Raw genomic sequence first — 27,625 nt, 5'->3', positions numbered from 1 at the left:
TTAAATGAATGAGTTAAGGAACATCTACAGGAAGACAGATTGCTGCAAAATCATAGCAGAGCTTTGTTTTTCACCAACAGCACAGACAGTGCCAGCTTTGCTGATGGGTGTAGTTCATGTTTGACATGTCAATGTTAGTTGTTCCACATTTGCCTATTGAAGAAATGCAGCTAGTTTGACTTGCACTTCACTTAAAACATTCCATTAGCAAGGGTGGGAAATGGAAAGCAAAGGAGTGTTCATATCATCATAACATTAACCAGAGATAGTATTAAAAGTATTAATTCTTATGAAGTAAGAAAATAAATGATCTGTATTTTCTGTTTGCTTACCACTGTAGCTCAAAATATATGTATTTCCTCATCTGCCAGACACCCCAGGCACGGGGGTAGGGATGATACAAATGAAGCGAGGCAGTTGTGTGGATGATCAGGGAATGCAGTATTTGCTAAGTGATTACCCCTGTAAATCTCATTTCTTGTAAATCTCTCATGTATCTCGTAAGCCATCATACGACTGTTTTATTGTATGCTTTTAGCTTGATGATGGTTGATTTTTACTTGAATTACACAATGCAAACTTCTGTTCTTGTCAATATTCATAGGCACAGCCTTTTATCGTGGGTTACATGTCTCTTGAGAGTCCTTGTAAAATGCTTTTTGAGATAATTACGCTTCCCCTTCTGTTTCTTTGCACAGCAGCTGATGGGGTAGTCTTAATGCCACTGCCACCTTCCCTGTCCAGCACAGCTGGGCACTCAGTTGCCATTTAGCTTCTCAGGGAACATGCTGTGGAATTTGTGTATTTGTTACTTGATACCACGAGGGAGAAGCATTTCAAATGCATTTCCAGTAGAAGAAGAGAGTGGGTATGTTTTGACATTGACTTTGTTCTTGTTAATTTGGAGGCATTTCAAGGGGACTTAACAACTATATTTGTTTTTGTTTGACTTGTTGCCTTATGACTTGCTATCCTTCATTACCTTTATGCCTTCTGGCTTATTTTCTATCAGATCACTGAATCAGTAGAACAGCATTTTATGAACTTGTTTCAAGGAAGAAGCTTTTGGGAAAGATAAAGTAGCATTTGCTGAAAATTCAGTTTAGTGCAAATGGAAGCATGGGTGCCTGCTGCAAGTTTTATCCTCCCAAGTTAGTGACTTGCTGGTCTCTTGGGGGCCCAAATGAGACCCAATAAGGGTGATTATCCTTTGGCCACTTGGTGCTCCTGTTCCACTGCTGAAGATGACTAGTGCATTGGATTCTCTGGCAAGGTATGTTAGATAATCACTCCATAACCCAGTTCTGTCAAAACTAAGGAAATGAGTCTTCTTAAATATGATGGCCAATGCAGGAAAAAAAAAAAAAAGTGTCAGAATTGGGTGAATGTGATTGTGCAAACAGAAATGTTGGCAGCTGTTAAATTCTGGAGCTGGAACGCAGCAGGCTGTCATAGCAGTTACCAGTGCTGAACTGCAGCTGGAATGGCAGGCATCCCCACAGCCTGTTACTGCTCTCTGAAGAACTTTAACACTGCCTCACTTGTGGGTCTTTTCAGTGTTTAGCAATATATTTGTTGTTACACTTGAAATAGGTTTGCTTGTTGTCATGGTCTGTCCAAGCTGTCTCTGGGCACAAGGACACCTGCTTATCGTGTTTCAGCCACTAGTTATACTCCTGTTTGGTCAGGACTTCCCAGAGCACAGGCTGTGTGAGGACTCAGCTCCAAGCCTTGGTGTTCAAACTCCAAATACATACTGCTAGAACTGGGTTCAGTCGCTGTGTTTGGAGCTTGTATTACCTCTCCCAGTCCTGTCAGGTCCGTAACTTAAAATTTCTGTCTCCAGCCTTGCAAGCACAGATCAGTCGTGGTCTGATTTAGAAATTGTCTGCTCCTCTGCTTACAGTGTATACAAGGCAAAACATTTATTCCTAACTCAAAAGAATCCTGTAGGTTTTTTTGGTCCATTATTCCTGAAAGTGAGTAATATTGGGGAGGAAAAAGAGGGAGTCCATTATCTGCACCGAGAAATATTTAAATGTGGTGTGAATCAGGGAATACGGAGGGTGGGGTTTTTGTTTTTGTTTTAGATAAAGCAACTCTCCTGTTTGAGCTGTTACCCAGAAGATGGAAACTGTCTCAGCACCTGCTGAAAACCAGGTGGGGATATTTAGAGCTTCAGGGTAACCTGAAGGTGACAGGTGAGAACCTGTCTTTGATTTTTGAGGACACAGTGCTGGAAGAAGCCAATAGGGGTCCCTTCATACTCTTTTCATAATAAAGTATCTTTTGGGACATCCAAAAACAGGAGCATTGAGTTTGAAGGAGACCAGACTGTCAATACATTTTGGTCCTTCCTTCTTTAAGCAGCAGTATTTGAACGAGATATCCGCTCAAGATTTGAGATGCAATACAGGTGGCTTATGAGTCTCACCTTTGGGTGCAATAAAAAAAGCAGAGGAGGAGAGGGGAGCTTTTTGTATTTCTTGTGAACTTCTGTTCGTTCGTGTCAGTTTGTATCTCTTACTCTTTTAAAGAAGAATAGCAAATAGGAGAGGGAGAGTCCAGAGAGAGCTGCATTAAATTCCTCTGCAGACAGAGGAGGGAGCAGTTTTTTCTCCTGCATTTATTTTGTGCTGCTACTATTCTGAATGGTTGAATCTTGAAGTCTTGGACTGTTTTGGAGGGTTTTAAGCATTAGTAGGGAAAGGTCTTCATTTATTTACAGACCTTCACTTAGAATGATTGGCTCAAAATCCAGGTTTTTGTCAGGCAGTCTTGGATTTGGAAAGCACTTCACGTTGCTTCTTGCACATTTCTCTCATTCAGCCCTTTGTTGGGCAGTCTTAGCATCTGATGCAGTCTGGCATTTTGTATTGGTACTGAGTGGTTCTGAAACTAATTAAAAAAATAAAATAGGATGATATTGCTTATCAAGATGCAGATGGATGGGCTGCTCCAGAAATATAGTGGAGAATGACATCTTAGAGCAAAAGTGACTCCTAAATGGTATCAGTAGAAAGAATGATTTGTCTGTTGTTTGTGCCTTGGAGAAGCTCAGTGCTTTGGAGCTCTGTTTTCTTAACATTGTTGAAATGTGAATGGTGGTTCTTTCCCATTTCAGCAAGTGAGAAAGGGCTTTAGCTCTGTAGAGTTCTTGGAGATAGTTACGGAAAGTCCAGTGATGGGAGTGTGGCTTGGAGTGTCATGAGAGCAAGGGAAGACACTTGAGACAAAACCCAGACCATCTATAAAATGAAGCAGAGCGAAAAGCATCTGTAGCTTCCTGTTTCTGTAGACAAATGCTGTCAAATTCAATGATGTTTCTAAAATAGAACTCAAATGAAAAATAACTTCTTGAAGCTTTTGGTAGTTGCACAACTGGGTAAAAAAAATCTAATGGATTTATTTTCTAGAGACTTGAAAAGAACACACAGTATTGCGTACTTGTGAATCTTTTGTTTATGTGATTGCTCTGAGATGTTGGTTGCCAGTTAATCTAAAGTGCTAACAAGAAGGTGAGCTGAGAGAAAAGTCATTTTCATCGTTACAGGAGGCAGTTGATTTTCACATCTGAAAATGCCTTTGTCTTTGGAAAGCAACCTACTCCTTCCTGTTTCCCTTGCCCCCAGGTGTCAGGATCTGAAAAGGAGAAGGAAAAATAACAGTTCTGATTTGAAATTAGCGTATTATCTGAAAAATTGACCAATGATTTGAGTTTGTTATTAAATGTCATACTGAAGATTGAAAAATGAATTCATTAAAAATTATGGAGTTGCTTTTCTCTTAGTAGTAAATATTGGCTTCTGCTGATGAAAAGCAGTAAATGTGAACAGTAAATTCTATTCTTGTGCAGCATTTTGACATATCTTGAACAAAATATTAACCTTTAGGAGTGGATACACACCTTTTCTGAAAGTGAATTTCCAGTATGCGGAGAGAAATATCTGTTTGGGGGGATAGTGGTAGCTTGATGATGCCAGTAGGAGTTCATGTAGAAATGTATTTGAGAACGTATCATTCCAGTGAACTCGTTTAATTCTTAAATGAGAAGTTTGAGAACATTAAGACATGAAGTTGAAATTCTGAGCAATAATGAATGCATCACTGCTCTTTCAGACACTTCAGTAGGGAATTGCAAGTGACTTGACACCATGGTAGCCCTTTCCTTGAAGATCTGCGTCCGCCAATGCAATGTTGTGAAGACGATGCAGTTTGAACCATCCACTGCAGTGTATGATGCCTGTAGAGTTATTCGTGAACGAGTGCCAGAGGCTCAGATGGGGCAAGGTGAGTTCCTAAAAAATAAACAGACTGATTTTTGTTTTAATTTTTTTACAGCCTATTCTTTTTCCATTTATCTTTTAGGTTGGAGGGTTTGTGTTTTTGTTTGAGTAAGACTCTGGATGAAAGGGAAAGATTTTTAAGTTAATAAAGATGTATTTGGTTTTTTTCTTCCTTCTCACTGTGAGACAGAGCTTTTTCTACATTAGGTGTTTTTTTTGTTTTTTCTTTTTGTGAAACATTGACTTTTCACATTAATTGTCTGTCTGAAGGATTGTTTTCTCTGTGCACACACTTCCACCAGCCTTGTCAAATCTCTGTTCTCTGACAGGCAAATGAAAGACAGTTGTGGTAGCATCTTTTTAAAGCAATGTTTGAAGCTGTGCTTTCTAGGAAAATTTAGGTAGACTTGTACTTCAGCAAAGGAAGGGCAGCGTAGAATTACCAAACATGGCTGCTCATCTCCAAAGCCTGCAAAGGAAGATGTTTGAAACTCATTAAATAAAATAGTATTCAGAACACTGATATGTATTACTCAAATCAAATTAGATGAAAATGCACTTTGTTCACTCAGGCAAAAAAAAGTCTGGCTTAAATGTAGCCAAAGTTGTCCAGAAATCCGGATTGTTTGGAATCCTTTGATTCTGTACTGCGTGTAATGCGATCAGAATGTAATCTTCAAAACAGTTTGCTTAGTTTTCTAACTTCTGAGGCTTTTTGAAAACCTTATCTCAACTTGTAGAAACAACTTGCTAGTAACAGATGATATCAGTTTCACTTTGTTATGCTTACCCATTTTAGGAGCCCTTAGGAAGTCTAGTTAGGGCATCAATTTTTCAGATATAGTGCGTACATTTTTCTGTACTGATCTCTCAAGGCAATTCTTTTGAGCAGCTTTTTAATTCAGATGAAACTCAGTAAAAAATATCCCTTAATATCACGAATTACATAGAGAAGCCAAGGAATTCTCTTGAGGTTGTGTGGTAGGGTTTTTTCTTTATACATGTTCGTAGTGCAGTTGCAAACTGGAACACCTTTCTGAAGTTGCAGTGAATAGATACAACATATCCTTTCCTCTTCATTGTGGCTGTTAAAATGTTTCTTTGCCTGTTAGGAAGACTCATGGTGGTACAGTGCAGACTGATGAAGCTTGTACCTTCACAACAGAAAGAGTTATCCTGTGGTTTGACTGTCAGCGTACACATTTCACTTCTCCAGCAAGCATGCACACTGGGACAGAGATGATGACCATGTTATTCACATGCAAGCTAAACAGCCACTGCTATTTCATTACTGAGGTGCATTCCCCAGAAATGAAAATTAGAGCAGTCTATGCTGCCTTGCTAATTCTGTGCTTTGCATAAGGCACTTTGTCTGCTTGTAAAGGTCAGAAGCTATTTATAGGCACAAGATTCTAAAATTTTATATAACTGGTTCTGTGCTGAATTTGTGTCCCTAAAATCTCTGTATGGAGCACTTGGCTTTTCAGTGGGGTTTTTAATTAGGGTTTGTAGGAAAAATTCTTCTCATCGAACTGGGCTCTTCAAAACTTGGTATCTTACAGTTATTCCTTCATTGATTAAGCTCTTGAATATGTGTAAATTATTGTTATACATCACACTGAAGTTGAGACATTGTCCAAAAACTGTGGCTATATTTTACCTGACATTCTGATCAGAGGGTATGATTGTATGGCTGAAAATAAACAAGGCACCATCCCTGCACTGCTGGGACAGAATGTGCACACAGCTGGCCAGCTTTTGTGAAAACAGGCATTAGCTGAAACGTTAGGACCACAACTACAGCAATCTCAGCTGATGAACAGTAGTTTATGCTGTTTGAGACCATGGATTTATTGAATAATGTTCATGTGTCTTTTTAATCAAGAAGAGATAATTAGTAGAGCTGGAGTTGGCAGTCGTGATCTTCAGTTTGAATACCTGAACTTTAGACTTCGATGCCTAAGCCTGAGTTTGGCCTTCTGTGGCTATTAGGATTCTACCATTTACTTGTGATTCCAAAAAAATTGGTTTGGAATATGCTGAGCTTATGATAACTGCAGGCTTATCCTAAGACAGTTGTTATGGATGTGAGTCTAAAAGCATTGCATCTTCTTCAGTGTATAAACCTGGAGCATTTACCAAAAAAGACTTAGAAATTTATCCTAAATTCAATATGTTATGGGTTAAAACAAATCATATTTGGAAATAGAATTGTTGCTTAAAATAGTATACTGTGATTAAATCCCAACTGTTCTTATTTTTGGATCTGCAAGGATATAGGCCCTGTAAGAAGGTTCTATGACCATTCAGAAAAGGTCTTGCTGGAGGGACCTAGCTGTAAATATAATACAAATGGTCCAATTGAAATAAATGCTCTTGCTTAGTGAAGCTATTTTCAAGTCTTCTCTTATACCTGCTCTGTTCTGATATCAGCTGCTAATCTAAATATTTTCTGAAGGACCAAAAAGTATCTCTTTTTAAGTTTGTTAAGAATGGGAGGTAAATGTAATTGAAGTGTAAGTATGAAGCTGAATAGCCTTAACTGAAACTACGTTTGTATTATGAAGTTTGATACTTTTCAATAAGCTGTCCCTTCTGTTCCACAGCCTCTGACTATGGATTGTTCTTGTCGGATGAAGATCCTCGTAAAGGTATATGGCTGGAAGCTGGAAGAACACTGGATTATTACATGCTGAGAAATGGGGTATGGTACAAGTCTGTTTCTCTGATCAGCATGTTTTTAGATAATCTATTTCCCAACTTAGCAACTACCAAACAGTGGAGAAAGATGAGCGGAACAGAAATCAAAGCAACACAGCTCATATGAATGCTGTGGACTGATTTTTCAAGCAAGAAAAATGTTTAGCATTCAGAGGAGTAGGAGAATTTTAAGTCTTTTCCTGATGCTGATGCACCGTGTGCATAAAAAATTGAGAAATCATACTTCAAATATCTACTTTATTGAGCTGATTTTTTTGTTGTGGCTTCCATAAACATGTAGAAACTGTACTGTTTACTTCCTAGGATGTACTGGAGTACAAGAAGAAACAGAGACCTCAGAAAATACGTATGTTGGATGGTTCGGTGAAGACAGTCATGGTGGATGATTCCAAAACTGTTGGTGAATTGCTTGTTACCATTTGCAGCAGGATAGGTAAGATACTGGAACCTACATATTCAAGAATTTCTTTTTTTATTTGTCATTTGGCATGTTAAATACTACATATAAATCCGTGCATGTTCAAAAGCTATTGAAATTTGTTATCAGCTAACACTTACCAAACCCTTTTCAAAGCTATTGTCCAGTTTTTCTTGTGGTAGTCAGTTGAGAATTAGTTATGTCCTTAAACATTGATTTATTTGGTATTTGAGGATGCAGGGTTTTGTGACAGTAGAGTTATGTGCAGCTTCTTACATAAGCTTACTTCTAGGTAGTAGAGAAATAAAACTAAATTTGAACTCAATGTTAATATCATAGAAGCTGTTAATCCTGAAATACACTTGAGTTATAATACAGTACCTTAACCTTAAGTTTAGTCACAGTACTGTAGTGCTTACATAGCTGCATATGGAAACTATCCGAGAAGGAGTTGGACTAAAATGTGTTCTATTGGTTATAATCTGCTTTTACATTTACCTAAGCAGACATTTTGATAAAGTTATTCAAAGATAACTATAAATGTGCATTCAGTACGGAATAGTTTGAATCATGTTACATCCTTGCATAGTTCTCATTTTGAATCAGTGGTTTTAAATTGATTGGGAATAATTTGTCTGCAAAGTGAATTAAGCTGAATCTAAATGTATCTATTTACAATGTTCCTATGCTAAATTCCAGTATATGCAATTAATTCACTATAAAAAGAAATTTGAGTAATTTTCACAATGTAGTCAAATAGGCAAATATTAAACAGAAATGTGCTTTACCAAACAGTGGAGAAAGGTGAGCGGAGCAGAAATCAGAGCAACACAGCTCATATGAATGCTGTGGACTGATTTTTCAATTCATTTTCATGTAGAAGTCACAGGACAAGTCAAGAGTTCTAAAAATCTTTAATTAAGAAATAAATAAATGTATGTACATGTATGTACATTTATTCCTCAGTCTGCTCTTCTAGCTTCTGCACATTGTTGGCAAGCTGAAATTGCTCAGTTCTCAGGAAATGATGGTAGGCATCCATGAAAAGAATTTTACCATGGCGCATCTCCTTTCTGGAATTTACTTGTTTTATGTTCTCTCATGTTCTTAATCTGGCTGTTTCTGACAGTATATTGCAAATACATAAACAGAAGTGATATCTTTCTGAAATTGACAAATGCAGCATACAGAGAAATAATGTACAGTGCCTGGTATTGAAGAACTGTCAATGTAGGAGTTGTAGGTTATTTTTGGGATCCCGTTCCCCATAGCCTGGGTGCTCTGATTTGCATTTTCTCCATAGTGTCTTTCTTATACTTGAAAATGAACCACCAGTGTTTTGATGTATGGAAAATACCTATTCTAAAATGTATTAAATTCTTGTTACAAACACTGGGTTTATTTATAATTCCAGGAATAACAAATTATGAGGAATATTCTTTAATCCAGGAGAGCATTGAAGAAAAGAAAGAAGAGAGTACAGGCACACTTAAGAAAGATAGAACGTTGTTGCGTGATGAAAGAAAAATGGAAAAATTGAAGGCAAAGCTTCATACAGATGATGATTGTGAGTAGTGTGCTCCAGGATGATTCTTGCTCTACTGTTTTTCCACAGAACAGGACAAGAAATGCAACAGGAATGCAATTTAGGCTTCTTCAGTGTGATGCAGTTGATTCCTGCTTGTATTGCATCTGTTCATATATGGTGTCGTCTTCTGCTTTGTACTTTTAAACTGAGTTAAATAGACAAACTGTTGCCACTACCTTTGAGACTTTGACTTTTGAAGTTTTTGTTGTTGTTGTTGCTTTTTGGTTGTGGGCTTAGAATTTAGTTGGGAAGGGAGTATTTTTATTTTCATATTGGCCTTTTTCACACCTTCATTCGAGTAGGATGTCTAACTATTGATGCCTACTGAAAGCCATGTTAAGGTTGTTAAGCCTTTGAAAGTAAACTCATTAAGTGTAAATAGAGTTAGGACTAAGACAATATTTGACTTGTTTTATATGCAAAGTGGTGAGAACATCTTTGTTTTAACATCTGGAGACTAAGATTAACTTTTACTGGGAGGGAGATGTTTCAAAATGTATTCAAGGAAAAGTGAAGTGAGCAAAGAATTGGTTTTGGTGGAACAAATGTGTTGGTGAGCTTTCAAATAATTGCACTGTGCAGATTTGTAGGTCTGAATTTAGTACTGCAACATTGATTTTGCTGTTATTTCTTCAAAGGTATTCATGGTGTTTTGCACTGTAGTAAATTCTAGTTTCACAGCATGGTGTTCTTTCATTAAATTCTCATTTGTAGCAACCGTCAACACTGACTAGAAACATAAATAAAAGCAATATTTTATTTGCTGGATGCCCCCTCCAGTGGAAAGGGCAATTTTCATATTATGTTTGCAATAGCTATCAACACTGGTAACAGGGCATATTAAAGGGTGTGTGTGCCTGATTCTGTTGCAGTAAATTGGCTGGATCATAGCCGAACGTTTAGAGAGCAAGGAGTTGATGAGAACGAAACACTGCTGTTGAGACGGAAGTTCTTTTATTCAGACCAGAACGTAGATTCAAGAGATCCTGTTCAACTGAATTTGCTTTATGTTCAGGTACGCTGTGTGAACCACAAGTTCTAGCTGTGTGGGATGTGCTTTCTCCTGGTTTCCTTAAAACATTCAATAATGCCTTGTGTTTACATCAGCCTTTTAAGTTCTTGGGGCATAGGTCTTCAGATTCTTTATAACAAGGAACATCATTTCAAACATGCAGTCAGCCTTCTGCTTCTTAAACCTTTTTACTCTCTGCCTATCAATGAGAGAACATCTTCCTCATGCTCTTTTCAGTCTGCAGCCTAGACAACACACAGCAGGTGGCTTCCTGCTTGAAGTGGGCTGTATCGTTTATCACAGTGGTAAGCCCACTCAGGTAGTTCCCCAAACTGTTGAAGATGTTTAAACCTTAGCAAAGTTAAGTGCTTTTTTTATAGAGGATGGTTTCTAAGTGCATACTCCAGTGCAGCTGGCTACAGTGCAGTTTGATATCAGTAAAGTTTTAAACGATTTGTTCTGTTTTTTTAATAAATTAATGGTTTTATTTATTTAATTGGATGTTCAGACATTATACTTGCAAGTATAATGTTCAAGTGAGATTGCTCTAAATTACATTTTACAACTCTGTGGCAAGTTGTAAAAATGATATTGCTTGGAAGTCTCCACTAGATTTTCAAGAACTTTAGAGGATTATCACTCTGAACTATTCTCTTGCTCATTACATACTTCTTTCAGTATGTGCACCTACAACAGTGTTCATAGTTACTGTCTTGTCATTTTCTGTACTGATAGATGAGCATTCCATTCTGGAGCTGAATAATCCGTCATCTTCTATGACCATAAATTGTAAATAAAGGGGAGTAAAATGCTGTTTCCCTTCACCTCTTGCTGTTTGTTTTTTCAGTTGTGAGTTGTGCAGTTCATTTTCGCTGCTATTACAGGGTGGTAAGATAAGAGCTTTTAAGCTGTGTATTGTATGCATATCCACATGTATGTATACATATATATATGTATATGGCTATATATATGTATATGTGTGCACATAAGTGTGTATAAATGTAAGTTGTATTTTGTGTGTACATCTTTGAAGGAAATGTATGTCAATCCACTTCTTGATGAAAGATTTTACAGTTGTTATTTCAGGATGCCTCTTTAGATATTAACCAGAAAAGAATCTAGCCCTTTGATTATTATTCCATTGTGGGTGTGTTTATGATTAACATAACAAAGACATTCAGACAGAAAACTGTTGCTGGATTCTTGGCCTGTGCTTAAACTTTTAAGGAATTTCAGAGATGGAATAATTACCTTGAGTGTCCTTGATATGTCTTTCTTTACCTTGTACAGGCTCGTGATGACATTCTGAATGGTTCCCATCCTGTCTCCTTTGAGAAGGCCTGTGAGTTTGGAGGCTTTCAAGCACAGATCCAGTTTGGACCTCATGTAGAACACAAACACAAACCTGGATTTTTAGAGTAAACACTGTTAACTTATAAATTTGGGTGACCTGAAGTGTAGCTATTGTTAGGTTGTCACACTCTAAATGCATTTTAGTATTCCAAGCAGGAGTAGGCAGATCCCATGTGTTTTCTGTGGTAGGAGCCTTACTGGATACATCAGTGCTCCATTTGCTGAGGGGACATTTGGCTGTGGCTTATTAGGCATTACAGGGTGCCAGATTTCCCCAGAATGCCACTTTGCTATGCAGCTGTTTTTCGCAATCTCATGGTGATGTTGGCCATGGAAGCCCTTCCTGCTTTCTTGGAAAGCCAAAGTTAATGTTATTTGGTAGACTCTGTCCTGTTAATGCAACCCCATTCTCACGTCATGTACATTAGACATGTAAGCCCCTTGCATCAGAACTGCTCTGAATTTCTCTGCAGCTCAAGAGCCACAAGTCAACCATCTAGAATTAGATTTAAGAGTACTAAAGCTTTTGTTATGCCAGAGCTAGCGAGTACAGGTTGCCCAAGGAGGCTGTGGATGCCCCATCCCTGGAGGCATTCAAGGCCAGGCTGGATGTGGCTCTGAGCAGCCTGGTCCGGTGGTTGGCGACTGGTTTGAAACCAGATGAACACTGTGGTCCTTTTCAACCCAGGCCATTCTATGATTCTGTGATTATTTCCATTTTTTAAGCATTCTGCTGTCTTTTTAGTTTAAAGACAATGTAGGTATTTTATGTCCAGTTCAGGAAGGTTGGGTGACAGTAGCAGTTAAGGAGTGTGGAAAGCATACCTTCTCAAGAAGGCACTATTAACTATTATAATATTTGTTTGTTTGTTTCCTAGCCTAAAAGAATTCCTACCTAAAGAATATACCAAACAAAGAGGGGCTGAAAAAAGAATATTTCAGGTAATTGCGAGACTGCAAAACTGACTGTTTTTTGTCCTGATTCTTTTTCCTTCACTGGTGACTGGTCAGTGTACTTTGTTGAAAAGGACAGAGAAAATACTTAATAACACCTTTTTCGCAGTTGCATTGAAATGTAAGGATGTATTTTTGTACTAAAGCAGAAGCACATTTAGGAAAACCATTTTCAGTACTTCTGCACAGTCGTTCATGCACTCACTGTTTGAAGTTATGAGCTTCAAGTAATATGGAGTTTTCCAGCTAATACTTTAATCCTGTGATGTACCTGGAAATTACATGGTTGTAAAAGACTCAAAGCAGTTGAGTCTCCAGTTGAGTACTCGAGTACTAATACTGTTGGAATTGTTCTCAAACTTGAGTGCTATAGATGCCCGAAATGTCTGTACTGATTGAAATATGAATTTGGGAGTGTAATCTAATTTGAAAATTCTGAGGTCAGCAGCTGAAATCAAGTCATACAGTTTCTGCAAAGATGTACCAGTGACTTTGCTGTCAAGACTTGCTGTCTTGAAAGAGAAGTAGAAGAGCAGCAGGAGGTCAGATACTTTCCTATATGTCTGTAACACTCATAATGTAGGAATTCCGTAGCTTGGTGAATCTTCAGACTGGAGTTTGTAATACATGCTTGTAAATGAAGGTGCACTTCATTTACATTGAAGGTACACTTTTCTGTATACTTCTAGCTGGTGATGGTGACACTGTAGTTTAAGCAAAGTTTCATTCGTGTCCAAGTGTGGGACTGATAGCAAATTACTTGCCCAGGTCTGAGTAGTTTCAAGAGTGATGTACATCAGTGTATGGATATTAATCAGTGAGGGCTTTGACTCTTGTCAAGCTACAACATTAAGTCAGAGGAACTAGGCTGTCTCTTTGGAAAACATAAACCGTTCTCCTGTGTTATAAAATTTTTGAGTTTGGCAGATGACTTTCTCTAAGTCATCTACAATGTCTATGCTCCATGTTCATCCAGGATCCTAACCATGTGCTATGCTGAATTTGAGAGATCTGATCAGTCAGCATTTTTAGGATGCAAGAAGATTTCTAGAGTTGAAATTGCTCCTCTCAGTGCTCCTCTGTAGAGTTTTAAGGTGGGAACTTAAGCTGGAATAGGGAAATCTTTCCCGTATTGCTGGTGCTCCCCCTGCTGCCATCAATCAGCACGAAGGAGATGGCAACCAGCAGTTCAGAAGATGAAGATGATTGTGAAGGAAGATGGAGTGTTCCAGGGAAACCCACAAATAGTACTTGAATACTGGCAAGTCAAGACTGGATTTTCAGCAGAACTGATTTGGAATAGGAAGGCAGATGTTGGTAGGAGGTTTGAATAGGCTAGTATTGGTAATTGTCATTTCTTGCAGGTAAGGAAATGTAATGAGTAAATTGTTTAAATACTAAATAGAAATGGAGTTATAAGATACCTAGATGAATGTTTCAGGTTGAACTGTTCTGAAAAAACAATCACCTGTAGAATTATTTTCAGTTTGTGATGTAATTGTGATTGTAATTGTGATTTATTACAATTGTGATTGTAATCAAGGTGCAACTGGCAAAGAAAAATGAAAAAACAAAAGCCCACAGGAAACCCATTCAAGAGATGAGAAGTTAGAAGGCATGAATCTCAAGAAACTATGAATCAGAGGTGTAGAGCACAAAGCACAAATAGTCTGTTTCCAGAATAAATTGTGAGTGCTAGAAGTTTTAAATAAGCTTTAAATGATTTGTAGTATAATTAAGGAGACGTTGACAATATGAAACCTAGTGGTGTCAAATAGCAGCAATGCCCATAATTTGAAGTGATTCAGAAGTAGTTTAAATCTGCTTGATTAAGGCACAGGTAGAATAGATGCTGGTCATGGTTATTGTATACTTTGATATCAGAAATTACTGGATACAGTCATTCTTACATTTCTACCTACCATTGTTTCAAGTGTTTTAATTTGGACGATTATTAACTAAGCATAAAAAACGTGTTGCCCGTTATCAGTTTAATTTTGTTTCCAGAAAGAATGTTATTTCTAAATGATACCGAATTCTCATTGCAGGAACATAAAAACTGTGGTGAGATGACTGAAATAGAAGCCAAAGTGAAGTATGTGAAGCTCGCTCGCTCCCTGCGGACCTACGGAGTGTCCTTTTTTCTTGTTAAGGTTGGTTTCTGTTAGCTCTTGCGGACTGTATTATGTGCTTGGTTATATATTACCTCAATTTCTCCACTAAACAAAGGTCAAAGGTTTCTAAACCTTTCTGTAAGCAACATTTGGGAGAAAAAATAAAAAGCTTAAATGACCGTATGGGAGAGGATCACTTCAGTTTCATACTTGTACTGAATTCCAGAAAGAAACTTTAGTCTTGATTTTACTTCTTTAAATGGACATTTCTCCTTTTGTCTTTTGGTTACAAAGTACTTCAATCATAGAAGTCTTCACACACACACACACGCACAAACACACACACACACAAAAAAAACCTCAAAAGCTGCTTCTACTTAATAGCAATATGAATTGCATGCTGAAAGATGCATCCGATGAAGAACTTCATGAGTTGCATGATTAATTTTTCTTAGTTGTTACAATAAGGTGGACTGTGGTCTAAAGGTGGTGAAACAAATTGATACCAAGATTCTAAGGCTTTACTGTTAAAGGTGGACTGAAGCACTAATGTTTCAGTGTCCAGTAACTCCTGACATATAAAGGAAAGAAGACTAAGCATAGGAAAAAGTTCTCACTCTTAGGTTGCCTCAGTCGCAGTGAAGAATCATTGTAGGTAGCTGAATGTCAATACCTTGCCTTTTCCTAGAGTCACCTGTAAATTTTGTGGAAGTGGATAGGTGGAAATAGAATGAAAAAACAAGCAGAGGATTATAATATTCATGGAGTATCCTCTGAAATAATTTTTGCTTCTTTTAAGGAAAAATGTCTTGTTAGTTAATTTTAGTGAAGAAAGTCTCAGCTCTTCAGAGGAGCTGTTGAGCTAGCAACCTGGCTGTGAAATGTCTTTTCAACCCTTTCCAAAGCTGTGTTCATTTTCAGTATCATAGGCCAGTGTCTATTGTACGGAGCATAGGTACCTCATTAGGCATCTTGGAGTACTTGCTGTTTATTATGAATCATCAAATTACTATTTTATTGTAGATTTTTTAGCAAATTGTTGTTTGTGTTCTATGTTCTGTTACCTTAAAAAACTGAAGAGGTGGAATGCCCAGTAAATTAAGACAGAGAAACTTGTAGCATGCTGATTAATTCTGGCCCCTTCCCTGTCATGCTGGCGTGAGTTAGGATGCTCTTGTGGATTGAAAAGAACTAAAATTTTAAATCCAGAATGTAACAAATTATGGCTAATCTCGTTTTACTTACAGCCCAAGTAAATCCCAGTCACCCTTCCTGGTTTTTTTGACTCTCCAGATATTTTGTAGAGAAGTGGAGAGGCTGAGAGCGAAAATTGATGGTAATTCAGCTTCTCAGTCTTCTAGTTTCCCATTCAGCTTCTCTAATATGGTTTCTCTTGTGAAGGCTTCTTTCTAGAAAGGCTTCTGTCATGTTTTTTTTCCAGTGACTTCCAAAGATTTCCTCCTTAAAATGCTTCTATTTACTAGGAGACAGAAAATGGAGTGTATTCTGATCTGCTTGGTAAAAATGAAGTAAAGACAAGAACTTGTTGATGTTAGTGCATTGCTTGAAATTTCACTTTCTGTGGCTGGAAAAAATTGGAGCTTGGTAGCTCAAATTTTTTTCATCTGCATGCTTCTCTTTTTCAGTGTATTCATCGTGATTTTTTCTTTCCTTTCTTCTCTGGCATGCTGCAGTTTAATGAAAACAATCTTTTACACTCTGGTTTAGGAAAAAATGAAAGGTAAAAACAAGCTGGTTCCTCGTTTGCTGGGTGTCACTAAGGACTCAGTGATGCGTGTGGATGAGAAGACCAAAGAAGTGTTGCAGGAATGGCCACTGACAACTGTGAAACGCTGGGCTGCCTCACCTAAAAGCTTTACTCTGGTAATCTTTCTGTGCATCCTCAAAATGGAGAAGAATCTATGTGGCATAGGGAAAGGAAGATAGACTTGCAATCTCAATTTATTTAATATAATTTTTAATATCTGAAATTCTCTAGAATTAAGTAGAGCCACAGAGTCCTATAGTAATAAGTTGGCCCATCTTGGAGCCTAGGGTCAGCCTGTATTCTGATGTTTTACATGGATCAGTTTCCCAAAAAGCACTCTTTCAATCTGTTCTGTGACTAACAACAATACTGTTATGAGAAACATTGTTAACCCCTGCTTAACCCCTTATGGAGATTACCATTAAAAATGCAATTTGTGGCTTTCAGGTTGTGAACATAAATTATAAAGAATTCTAATGGACATGATTTCCATTGGCATGGGTGATATACTTTGGAATACAGTTCTCAGGTTTCCTCTTCCATTCAGTGACTGACAAAGTCAGACTAAATATCTACTGCTCTTGTGCTATTTGGATTTGAGAATCTTATTTTAAGTACTAATAAAAAACATCCTTCTCTCCTTCTTCCTCTGTATATAGTCTTGGAGTGGTTTTTTTTAATCTACTGTTAGATATAACCAAGTGTCCATATAAGCCATTTTAAAATTGGAATTATCTCACATTTGATACTGTTTATTAATTTATCCACCATTTTCAAAGAGTTGTTTTTTTTTTTTTTTTCCAGGATTTTGGTGAATATCAGGAAAGCTATTACTCAGTACAGACCACTGAAGGGGAGCAGATCTCTCAGTTAATTGCTGGTTATATTGATATCATCCTGAAGAAGGTATAATATTAGGATGATGTCTAGGAAAAATGCTGTAAAATCACTGTATAGCAGTGCCAAAGCTTGAATGAATGCAAACTGCAGTTTTTCTCAGTCAGAAGTCAGTACTATCCAGTGTTTTGGCATTATTTACTTTTACGTTTAAGTATGATAAGCTATTTCAGTTCACTGTATGTGGTTGTTTCTGGAAGATATCAAGATTGTTAACTGTAGTGGTAATATGGGTCAGAGTCAATACAACACACCTGGGCTTGGGTTCAGCTTCATATGGAAGGTGAACTTCTGTTTATGGGTGTATATCCAGGGAACTGTTTAAAAAAAAAAGTCCTTTTAAGCTCGCTCTTTCACGCTATGGACCGAAGCAATGAATTAAGTTGGAAGAAATGATCAGCATTAAAAACTGTGTTAAAGACTGTGTAATAATTGTCTTGTCTGTTGCATATATTGCATCAAAGCCAAGCAAGTATTTTGGCAAAAATGAGTAAATAAGTCATTTTTTGACATACTGCAAATCAAATACTGGGGTCAGTAAAGCAAAGATATAAATTTCCTTTCTGCAGAGAGAGGGAGGAAATTGATGTCTGTGAAGAGTGCCTTGAAATTTATTTTTGTGAAGTGTGCCTGGTAAGAGAGGAGAGGTTGATTTGAACCTCCAGAATTAATATTCACACGTAGATAATGTTGTGCTCTGAAGTACTTCAGTTAGCACTGTTTACTCCTTGCAGAGTTTTTACTTGATGCAGTTTGGCTGAACCTTAATGATTTGCTTTAGCAGATTTTTAATAGCCAAGGAGTGACAGAAAACAAGGTAGCTTAGGGGAATTTGTTGCCCTTGTTCACGTGGTGTGGGATGTAACATCAGGTGTTATGAAATCAGAGTTTGAGGAGGGTTGTTGGATACCAAAATGTGTTTTCTTTGGGATTGTCAATCTCAGACTTAATACGTTAAATAAACAGCAAACTTCTACAGACTGTTTAATACTCAATTCTCACTCTCTTAAACTTCACATGTAGCTTTGCTCTTTAATTTCAAACAAAAGCAGTCTCTGATAGAGCAGATGTGCATGTTTCTACTCGTTTCCAGTCTTTGATTTCTTCTTTGCAGTCTGCTGACAAAGCCAGTTTAAAAATGGATAAAGTTGGAACAGATTAAGCAGTAAATACCTATGATGCTTCATGGTGCACATGAGAAGCATGCAGTTTCCAGTTGTTGAGCCATCTTGCATCATTGATGCGTATTATGAAGTATGGTTCATCTCTCAGATGCATAATGTTAATGATTCTTGGCATCTTTAGGACTATTTCAGCTCATATATTCTGATGTGGATTGGTAACATTTTTTTCCTCCTGAACTATTGCTCCTTTAAAAAAAATAAATGGCACAAACTCTTATACTGCAGCTTTAGTGATAAATTGTTTTTCACAAGTTGACAAAGAATCCTAAACCTGAGTAGCTTTTACTTGGTTTCTAATCTTTTTTTTTTTTTTTTTTTTTTTAATTTAATTTTTTTTTTTTTTTATTTCTTGCTAATCTGGAAGCAAGATATCATATTAAATAGAAGTACAGTGTTTCATGCATAAATTGAAACTTAAACAGTAAGGACTTTTCAGAAGAAAGGTTGAGCATGCACGTATGTGGATATGCATGAAGAGTTCCTCTTAAATGTATTTAAGAATCCTAAAGCTTCTAAATTAGGGAGTATTTCCCTCTTGCCTTCTGAATATTTGGAGTGCAAGTCATTTAACGAGTTAGAAAGAAAGCTGTGTATTTGCACTAGGTTACCAGTGGGAACAGACTGCTTTTTACAAGGCTATGCTTTTGTAACTTTTTATAGTTTCCTGTTTGTTTTCTAGAGGCTTAGACTAAGTTAATGCTTTTGTGTACTTTTACCTCCTTTTTGACATTATAAAATTAAAACAAACAAACAAACAAAACCTAGCCCTTCCTCAAAGTCAGATCTTGAGATTGTCCAGGTATATGAAGTAACTGTGGTGAAAGAGCTTGGTACCCTGTTAAATACAGCTTTCCTATGGGTGTGTGTTTCCTAGTGGTAGGTAGCACCATATAATGACATTTCAGGATTCTTAAGGTAGTTTGTAGCTGAGTTCTGGTTGGCTGATCCTGAGTCAAAAGATGACACGGCTTTTTCGCTTCGTACACTTGGTCTTCCAGGACTTAGAACTTGGTCTCTTAGATGCTGAAGGACAATTTAACCTCTTCCAAGGTGGAAGCTATATTGGCACATTCTTTCAAAAATGAGAAATCCTAACAACCATATTTTCAGCACTGGACAAGACTGCAATTTATTTGACTAGATTTCTGATAAATGGCAAGAAAATACTGGAGAGATAGCAGCCAAGAAGCTACTTATATTGTTTAACTTTGTGGGTTTTTTTTTTTCCCTCTAGAAACAAAGTAAAGATAGATTTGGTCTTGAAGGTGATGAGGAATCAACCATGTTGGAAGAGTCTGTTTCACCGAAGAAGTGAGTGTGTACAACAGGAGTAAATATTTGCACTGCATCCATTAGTAATGGCAACTTTTTTCATCAGTCAAAATACAGTATAGTTATTACACTTCAGAAACTGTTTACAGAGTAGCTCAACAGAAGCGAGAACTGCCTCCAGGCAATTCTGCAGTCTAGCTTCACGATAGGATTGTGTAGGGTAGGTTTTTCTGTAGTAAAAATGCTTGTTAAGGCAACAAGCAGTGGTACCAATTTATGGTAAGTTGATTCTTGAACAATGGAGCTCAGGCTCTAAGTCATAGAATGGCTTGGTTTGAAAAGGACCTCAAGGATCAACCACCCTGTCACAGGTGGGGTTGCCACCCACTAAATCAAGCACTAGATCAGGTTGCCCATGGCCCCATCCAACTTGCCTTGAGTACCTCCAGTTATGGGGCATCCCTGGCTTCTCTGGGCAGCCTGTGCCAGTACTTTACCACTCTCTCAGTGAAAATTTTCCCCCGATATCTAATGTAAATCTCCCCTTGTTTAGTTTAAAACCATCGCCCCTTGTCCTATCACTGTCTGCCTGTGTAAAAAGATGACTTCCTTGCTGTTTAAAAGTTCTCTAAGTTTTGGAAGGCTGCAGTGAGGTCTCCCTGGAGTCTTCTCTTCCCTAAGCCAAAAAAGCCCAGCTCCCTCAGCCTGTCTTCATAGCGAGGGTGCTCTCTGAGCATCTTCGTGGCCCTCCTCTGGACTCTCTCCAACAACTCTGCATCTTTGTTGTGCTGGGAGCCCCAGACCTGGACTCCAGATGGGGCCTCACGAGGGTAGAGTAATAATCTGGACTTCCAGATTATTGGCAAGTACTGTGTGCATATGTGTGTGAAGAAGGGAGTTATGTTAGTTTTTATCCTAAATGTAGAGGTTGCTCACAAAAACCTTCTCCAAAGCATTTGTGATTCCTTTGATCAGCCTCTGACACAGTTGAAACAGAACAGTCTGTTATACTATAAACCTTGTTCTGATTCTGCCTGTGAAACATCTTAGGTAAAGCTTTTGTTCCATGTACACCAGAAGTGTGCGTTACTTTCTTTCCTTGCTGCTTGCTCATTAGTGCTATTAATATTTGATCTGCTGAAAGCTACAGATGTATTTTTCTAAAGTATTAGAAAATGGTTGGAAGAAAAGACTGACATTTTTTAGCTTCTCCAAATGATGTGAAATGCAGTTTAAAATCCTAAAGGAAGAACATCTGGCAGGACTTACAGGAGATGAGTAATTCCTTATTGCAGTTTTCTATTTTATTTATTTATTTTCTTGTCCATCTAGCTGTCTGTTTATTTATTCACTCATACATTTTCTTTTAGGTCTACCATCTTACAGCAACAGTTCAACCGAACAGGGAAGGTAGAGCATGGCTCTGTAGCACTACCAGCTGTTATGCGTTCAGGGTCCAGTGGCCCAGAAACGTTCAATGTTGGCATCATGCCTTCTCCTCAGCAGCAGGTCACGATTGGTCAGATGCACAGAGGACATATGCCCCCTCTTGTGAGCAATCTTCTTGTTCTGTATCTGCATTTGAATCCTGTTGGTTTTGCAAGTAGCTAGAAACAGGATGTTATCCATGTCGTGAAGAGCAGGGGGGTGGTGTAGAGTGTGATGTACTGGCTGTCTTACTGAATATGTATTTTGAGCAACCCTGAAGTATTTAGATACATTTTGAATGACTTCTTCATTTGTCTTAAAACTAGCTTTTCTAGCCTTTTCTTTACTTCCAAGTAGTTAATACAGTATTCAGGAGCTTTAAAAAAGCATTTTAAAGACTGTCAAAAGTAAACAGTTTTAGGAAAAAATGCTCATATGCAGCTTGTCAGTAGTCTACCAATTTAAAATTTAATAGGAGGCTTGATGCTGAGTTTTCTCATTTAAATTAAGAATATCGAAAAGCTTAAGTAGGCTAAGAGAGTATACTCAATACTTAAGCTCATGATTTACTACTGAAGGGTAGTATGTGTAGCTGTTTGACCTCGGTGGCTGCAAGTTTAATGTTTTATAAATGCGTGCAAGTACAGAGGAGTGTCAGTGTAAAATGGTTTAGGCAGGATCAGGGCTGTGAGTGGAGTTTTGGTGAACTTTAACTCCTCCTCTGCATCTTAGCTTAGTATTGTCGCTCTGTCTTTTAATGGCTATGTAACACCTGCTTGAAGTATCCTCTGGAACATGGCATAGCTATTTTCCTTGTTCTGCCTTTCAGACTTCAGCTCAGCAGGCCCTGATGGGGACTATCAATACCAGCATGCATGCTGTTCAACAAGCTCAAGCTGACCTCAGTGAGGTTGATAACCTACCACCTCTAGGGCAGGACATGGTGAGTTTTTCTAGTCTCCATAGAAATAGATGTTAATGCTTGAAGTGTTTACAGACCGGTTTAGTAATTATCCCTAGAGATAAAATGATATCTCTGAAGCTTTTAAATGTTTTGTGCTGTAAGGAATAAACGTACACTGCTCCAACTCACTTTTAGTCTTCTGAGATTGGCTGTAGCAGCCATCCTTGCATAACTTTGTGGTTCTGTTTGTTTCATGTGCATATATACAAATAAAGGCAAACTATTAACAATACTTGTGGTGAGTGCAACCATCTCCTAGACCTTGAAAAATATGACCGAATGAAAAAGAATAATATATGATTCTGTAACTTTTGATCCAGGCTAACTCAGGAGGTCAGATCAAGAAGCTGCAATTCATAGGAGACTGTCAGTAAAGAGTCATAATCTTTCATGGATACACTGTTTATGGTGCTCACCGTAAAAGTAGAGCTGTTGAGTTGATGGGAATTCTGTGGTTAGAGATTTAGCAATACAAAGTGTTTACTTCCATTTTTCTCCTTAAAGGCTTGGTATTTGTCCTCTGTTTCACATTTAAAGATTTGTGAAGGAATGGGAGATTAACTCAGGATTTCATGTTGCAGCCTTACTGCAGTCCTTCATTCTTGGTTTTTGTTCTTGCTCTTCAGGCATCAAGAGTATGGGTTCAGAACAAAGTTGATGAATCAAAACATGAAATACACTCTCAGGTTGATGCTATCACTGCAGGAACTGCATCTGTTGTTAACCTTACAGCAGGTAAATTTCAAAGGGAAGGACTTGCTTGCAGTCTCCAAATTATTTATCAATCCAATTCAAGTTTTATAGGGACTGACTGCGAGGGAGCTTGTGAGAAGTTTTCTTCAAAATAGTCCAATACTGTGTGCATTGACATGCAAAACAAGCTACCTACCCAATTTTCTGATTTTTGTTTTGTCATTGTTAATGCTGAGAGTACTGCACTGGTGAAAATAAAGCGTAGCTTGCTTATTCAGCAGAGCACTCTGCAATGTTCTACAAAAAAGCATTGCTTGTTTAACACTTGTTAGAGATTGTAGATATTTATTGACAATATTTTTGCTTCAGCAAATTACAAATTGAAGGAGCTGAGTGATTTAAGGGGGTTAATACTGGGTTATTGTCAGTTCTTTGAAGGTTGAAATTGAAAAGACAGCTGAAACCATGGACTTTTCGGCAAATAATGTTGGATGAAGAGTAGTTCTATTTAAGAGACATATAGAGATTGGAAAAACAATAGCAGGCCTTAGTTTTTAAATGACACTAAAATTATTTAGTAGGCATTGTTTGGCCATCTTCACATCTATCTGCTGTCTCTCACCAGATCACAGCACAGGGTGGCTGCCTCACTTTCCTTTGTAACCACTGAAGCATTCTTCTCATGAAAAATATTTGCTCTACAGGTGACCCTGTTGACACTGACTACACTGCTGTGGGATGTGCAATTACAACCATCTCTTCCAACCTCACCGAGATGTCTAAAGGTGTGAAACTGCTTGCTGCTCTCATGGATGATGAAGTTGGAAGTGGGGAGGACCTCCTGAAAGCCGCTCGAACATTGGCCATTGCTGTCTCAGACTTGCTGAAGGCTGTTCAGCCTACTTCAGGAGAGGTGAGTGTGCTGTGCCTGGAACTCCCCTTCTTCTTCATAGACCTTGGTGCCTGCAGGGTCATGTCTCTACATTTTCCCACTCCCCTCTTCCAGCTGTTGTTGTGCAGCACTTCTCCACTTTCTAGAATTATGTTACCACAGAGGCATGGCCAATGTAAATCATTGGCTCAGGATTGGCTATCACAGAGTCCATTTTGAGGCCAGCTGGAAATGAAGAGATGCTCTTTTCTGATCTATTTCTTTACTATGTTTGTTATCTTTGACAAATAAAATGAGAGGTTAACCTCTGGTAGTTTTCCAGAAATGAAAGTAGTACTAACCTGGATAGGATATCTGGATCAGTTTGTTGTCAGTTCAAATCTGAAGCTAGTTCGCTTTTAGTCTCTTCAGGCATTTGTTCTGAAGAAATGTGAAATCTGCTTTAAGATCAGCTGGCAAATTGTCTGTCCATCCTTATTTTTCTGAGGAGTTATTACAGTAGTCACTATTCAAAATCTCCCAAGTTCATCTCACATTCTGCAGATGAAACTCCCAAAATAAACCAGCTGTGTATAGGGAAAAATGAAGATTTTTCCAAAGAATTATTGGTATAATTTTTCTTAGTTATGTTGATTGCATGCTAATGCAGATATTCCTTGAGGAAATCCAAGGTTTTAAGTGAAGCTCATTTTCTTTCAAGTAATTCATTTCACCATTCTTTTTCCAGCCTCGACAGACAGTTTTGACTGCAGCTGGAAGCATTGGGCAAGCCAGTGGAGAGCTACTGAGACAGATTGGAGAGAATGAAACAGATGAAAGGTTCCAGGTAAAGAAGGGATTGCTTGTTACTGTCAGAACTACATAGCTTTATTACAAGGTGATTAAAATTATTGATTGTCGAAGGATAATGCCTGTTTAATCACATAGTTAGCAGTTTGAAGTTGTTCTCCTTAGATGCATCATTAAAAACTTTTTTTTCCCCACTCAATGCCAACAACAGGTTTGATTGAGAAATGAGAGGAAGTATTCTACAGCAAAAGATAGACCTCTGGAGGGTATTTTATGCAAAATAAAACTTACAGGCCATTTTAAACCCTTGATGCGCTAATAAATCTGTCTGCAGCTTTCATCAGATTTATCATCTGTACTGCTAGTTTTATATATATTCCTACCCTCTGCTTTCTTCTTTGGGTAAATGAAGGAATTGTAGATGGGTAAGGAGAGGGGTGGTTTATGATGCCTTCATGTCTTAAAATGAAAATCCGTTTTTTTTTCAGTTTCTGAAATTAAAATCCATTTCTGCTCCCACATGAAAACTGCACATCAGTGTATCTGTAGTGTCTCTTCACAGCTCCATACAAAACAAACAAACAAGAAGTATATGAAATGTAGCATTTTAAATGGGAAAACAGGAAGAAATTTTCTGAACTATTTCTGCAGTGTTTGTGTTTTAATTTTTCATCTTCAAGAAACTAACCTATTATTATACAAGGGGAAAAATGTTCTGGGATTAAGACCTGTTACATGTATTTTTGATCAGCAATATTTTTACTTTGTAAATTATGAAATAATTTGGTTGGAAATGGCATCTTCCAAAATGGAGTTCTACTGTTAACCACAATTAAGTACTCAAATTTAATACTAATTTCAAGTACTGTCTGTCTTGAGTTAGCAGTTTGCTCCTTGAGGTTTTCATCTTTTTACCACATTTAGCACGTTTAATGCTAAACTCCAGATGTTTCTGTCCTGGTAGTGTATTCTCCAGAGATGAAGATGAACAGCTCCATGTCCCAAACTGTTACATGTTCTTTGTGGGCTCCTAGCTGTTTTCAAGTTTGATGGTTCATACTTGCCCAGTAATTTGATGATGAAAATAAAGCTATGATTGTTTTGTTCAGTTTTCTAAGAAATAGCTACGTTTGCTGCCTTTCTTGAAGTGATTATTTTGTTTTAATGCATTTTTTTTTTGTTTACCTTGAGATGACTTGATCTTACATTAGCAAAGCACATACTTATGTTTATAAGACTGAGTTTTCCCTTTATTTTTCTAGGATGTTCTGATGAGTCTGGCCAAAGCTGTTGCAAATGCTGCTGCTATGTTAGTGTTGAAGGCCAAGAATGTAGCACAGGTTGCTGAAGATACAGTCCTGCAGAACAGAGTGATTGCTGCTGCTACACAGTGTGCACTCTCTACTTCCCAGCTTGTGGCTTGTGCCAAGGTGAGGTTAGCAGTGTTAATGATGTGGCAAAGCATCTGTCTGGGTGCATCCTTCTGTACATTCCTGGTAGTCTCAGGCAATATACAGAGTTGTAAACTTGGTTGGTATCGGACTTGCTGATAAATAAATAGTCTCCCCTAAGTGTAGCTAAGAGTGGCCCAGAGGATGCGAGGTGCTGCCATAATTGCCAAAGAAGGTTCCATAAATAATATAGCTCATCTCTTCAATTGATGGTAATGAGCAAAGGACAAACCTCAGAAGTATTAGTATAAGAAATAAGACTTCCTGGGGAGGCTGTGCAAGTTTTCTGTTGAAGCCTAAAATTTCAATGAATTCACATAATCTAAAACTTAATGAAAATCAAGTTAGTGATGCTGATTTCAAATGTATTTACTGTGTTTTGCAGTAGCTCAATTGTTTTAATAGAGCTATTGCTTTTGGCCAACAATTGCTTCCCATTAAAAATTAAAGCAATTCACAGTTCTTATTTTAGAAACTGCTTGTGAAATCTGCAGGTTCTGCTTCTGTAGGATTGTGTTGGTAAATGGGTATTCAGCTGTTCTGAAACATCCAGGTGGCTCATAATAAAATTAATGGCCCATTTTAACTATTATATTTTCAATATTTTCACCTTGTTGCTTTGGCTGTGGGATCTTTTTAATGAATATGTATGAATTTTCATTATTTGGACTCGGCATTGTTACTGCCTATAAATTTCTTCAGCACAGAATAAGATAGGCAGCGGCATACTGTTTTTCCTCAGAAGATATACACAGTTTTGCCATTGCTAGAAGTTGTCTAGGTATGCCTGAATGAAATAAGGATTGTTTCCAGTAGATTACAGAATTTATTACCTGTCTTTGTAACTTCATGAGTAGAATGCTGTTTGGTCTGTGCCAAGTATTCTCCTGTAACAAACAAACAAGAGGCTGGTATCAGAAGGCTTTACAAATCAATTCCAATTAAACTTCCATTTTCTTGGAAACTGCAGAGTACGGAAGTGTGTCAGATGTACATTTAGTTTGGAGGAGCTCAGTGCTTGCCTATCACCCAGAACCACTGTGTCATGTTTGCTGAAGTCAATGGCTGCTGAAGATGTAGAATGAAGTGGCAGCCAGCCTCCTTTCTTGACACCTAAATGAAAATGAATTTCCAGGGCCTAGATTCCTGATTTAGATGTCTGAAATCACTTGTTTAAATACTAACTTCAGGGTTTTCTATCTGAGGCAAACAGTAATGTAATAGATGTTTTGTTCACTGGCAATTGGAAAACTTGCAAATAAGGTGTTTTCTGAATGCTTTGTCTCCCTCCCACATGCAGGTTGTGAGTCCTACCATCAGCTCTCCAGTATGCCAGGAACAGCTGATCGAGGCAGGAAAACTGGTGGACCGTTCAGTGGAGAACTGTGTGAGGGCCTGCCAGGCTGCCACAGATGACACTGAGTTACTGAAGCAGGTCAGTGCAGCTGCCAGCATTGTCAGCCAAGCCCTGAATGACCTCTTGCAGCATGTCCGCCAGTTTGCAAGCAGGGGAGAGCCTATTGGACGCTATGATCAGGCCACAGATACCATCATGTGTGTCACGGAGAGTATTTTCAGTTCAATGGGGGATGCTGGTAAGTCTCTCTCATGGATAGTAGCTTTTCATGATTCAGAGATGTGCACGTTTCAAATAGAGTACTGTACTTCTAGGTAGGTGTTCAACCCATGACGTTATGTCAGTGAAATGCACATAGCTGTGCTAGATAGAATGAATATTCTTCAACACCAGTGAAAGCTGTGCTAACCAGTCACTTCAGTACTCCACCTGTTTTCTTTTACTGCTTCACTTAACAAAACTGTGCAGCAAGTTCTCATCTCTG

At 38.0% G+C, this 27,625-nt stretch overlaps 1 protein-coding gene across 2 annotated transcripts in view; it reads left to right on the top strand.

Annotated features, from left to right (window-relative positions):
* TLN2 (talin 2) overlaps nucleotides 1–27,625 on the top strand; it is a 142,486-nt gene that overhangs the window by 48,513 nt on the left and 66,348 nt on the right. For both annotated transcript variants that reach the window (XM_042875742.1, XM_042875741.1), the window contains exons 3-20: nucleotides 4,120–4,290; nucleotides 6,893–6,990; nucleotides 7,311–7,440; nucleotides 8,840–8,992; nucleotides 9,886–10,028; nucleotides 11,316–11,443; nucleotides 12,257–12,320; nucleotides 14,381–14,485; nucleotides 16,175–16,330; nucleotides 17,019–17,120; nucleotides 19,530–19,606; nucleotides 20,938–21,118; nucleotides 21,825–21,938; nucleotides 22,586–22,694; nucleotides 23,357–23,565; nucleotides 24,272–24,370; nucleotides 25,596–25,763; nucleotides 27,085–27,379. In XM_042875742.1, coding sequence (XP_042731676.1) covers nucleotides 4,155–4,290; nucleotides 6,893–6,990; nucleotides 7,311–7,440; nucleotides 8,840–8,992; nucleotides 9,886–10,028; nucleotides 11,316–11,443; nucleotides 12,257–12,320; nucleotides 14,381–14,485; nucleotides 16,175–16,330; nucleotides 17,019–17,120; nucleotides 19,530–19,606; nucleotides 20,938–21,118; nucleotides 21,825–21,938; nucleotides 22,586–22,694; nucleotides 23,357–23,565; nucleotides 24,272–24,370; nucleotides 25,596–25,763; nucleotides 27,085–27,379 — 2,467 coding nt within the window. In that variant the 5' untranslated portion in view covers nucleotides 4,120–4,154. The remainder of the gene's footprint in view (nucleotides 1–4,119; nucleotides 4,291–6,892; nucleotides 6,991–7,310; nucleotides 7,441–8,839; nucleotides 8,993–9,885; nucleotides 10,029–11,315; nucleotides 11,444–12,256; nucleotides 12,321–14,380; nucleotides 14,486–16,174; nucleotides 16,331–17,018; nucleotides 17,121–19,529; nucleotides 19,607–20,937; nucleotides 21,119–21,824; nucleotides 21,939–22,585; nucleotides 22,695–23,356; nucleotides 23,566–24,271; nucleotides 24,371–25,595; nucleotides 25,764–27,084; nucleotides 27,380–27,625) is intronic.

This window comes from Lagopus leucura, unplaced genomic scaffold (assembly GCF_019238085.1).
Source record: "Lagopus leucura isolate 7727_CA_CO unplaced genomic scaffold, USGS_WTPT01 Super-Scaffold_100015, whole genome shotgun sequence".
In the NCBI taxonomy this organism is placed as follows: Eukaryota; Metazoa; Chordata; class Aves; order Galliformes; family Phasianidae; genus Lagopus; species Lagopus leucura.
The sequence above is the reverse complement of the archived record's forward strand: the minus strand, read 5'-3'. Positions and strand labels throughout refer to the sequence as shown.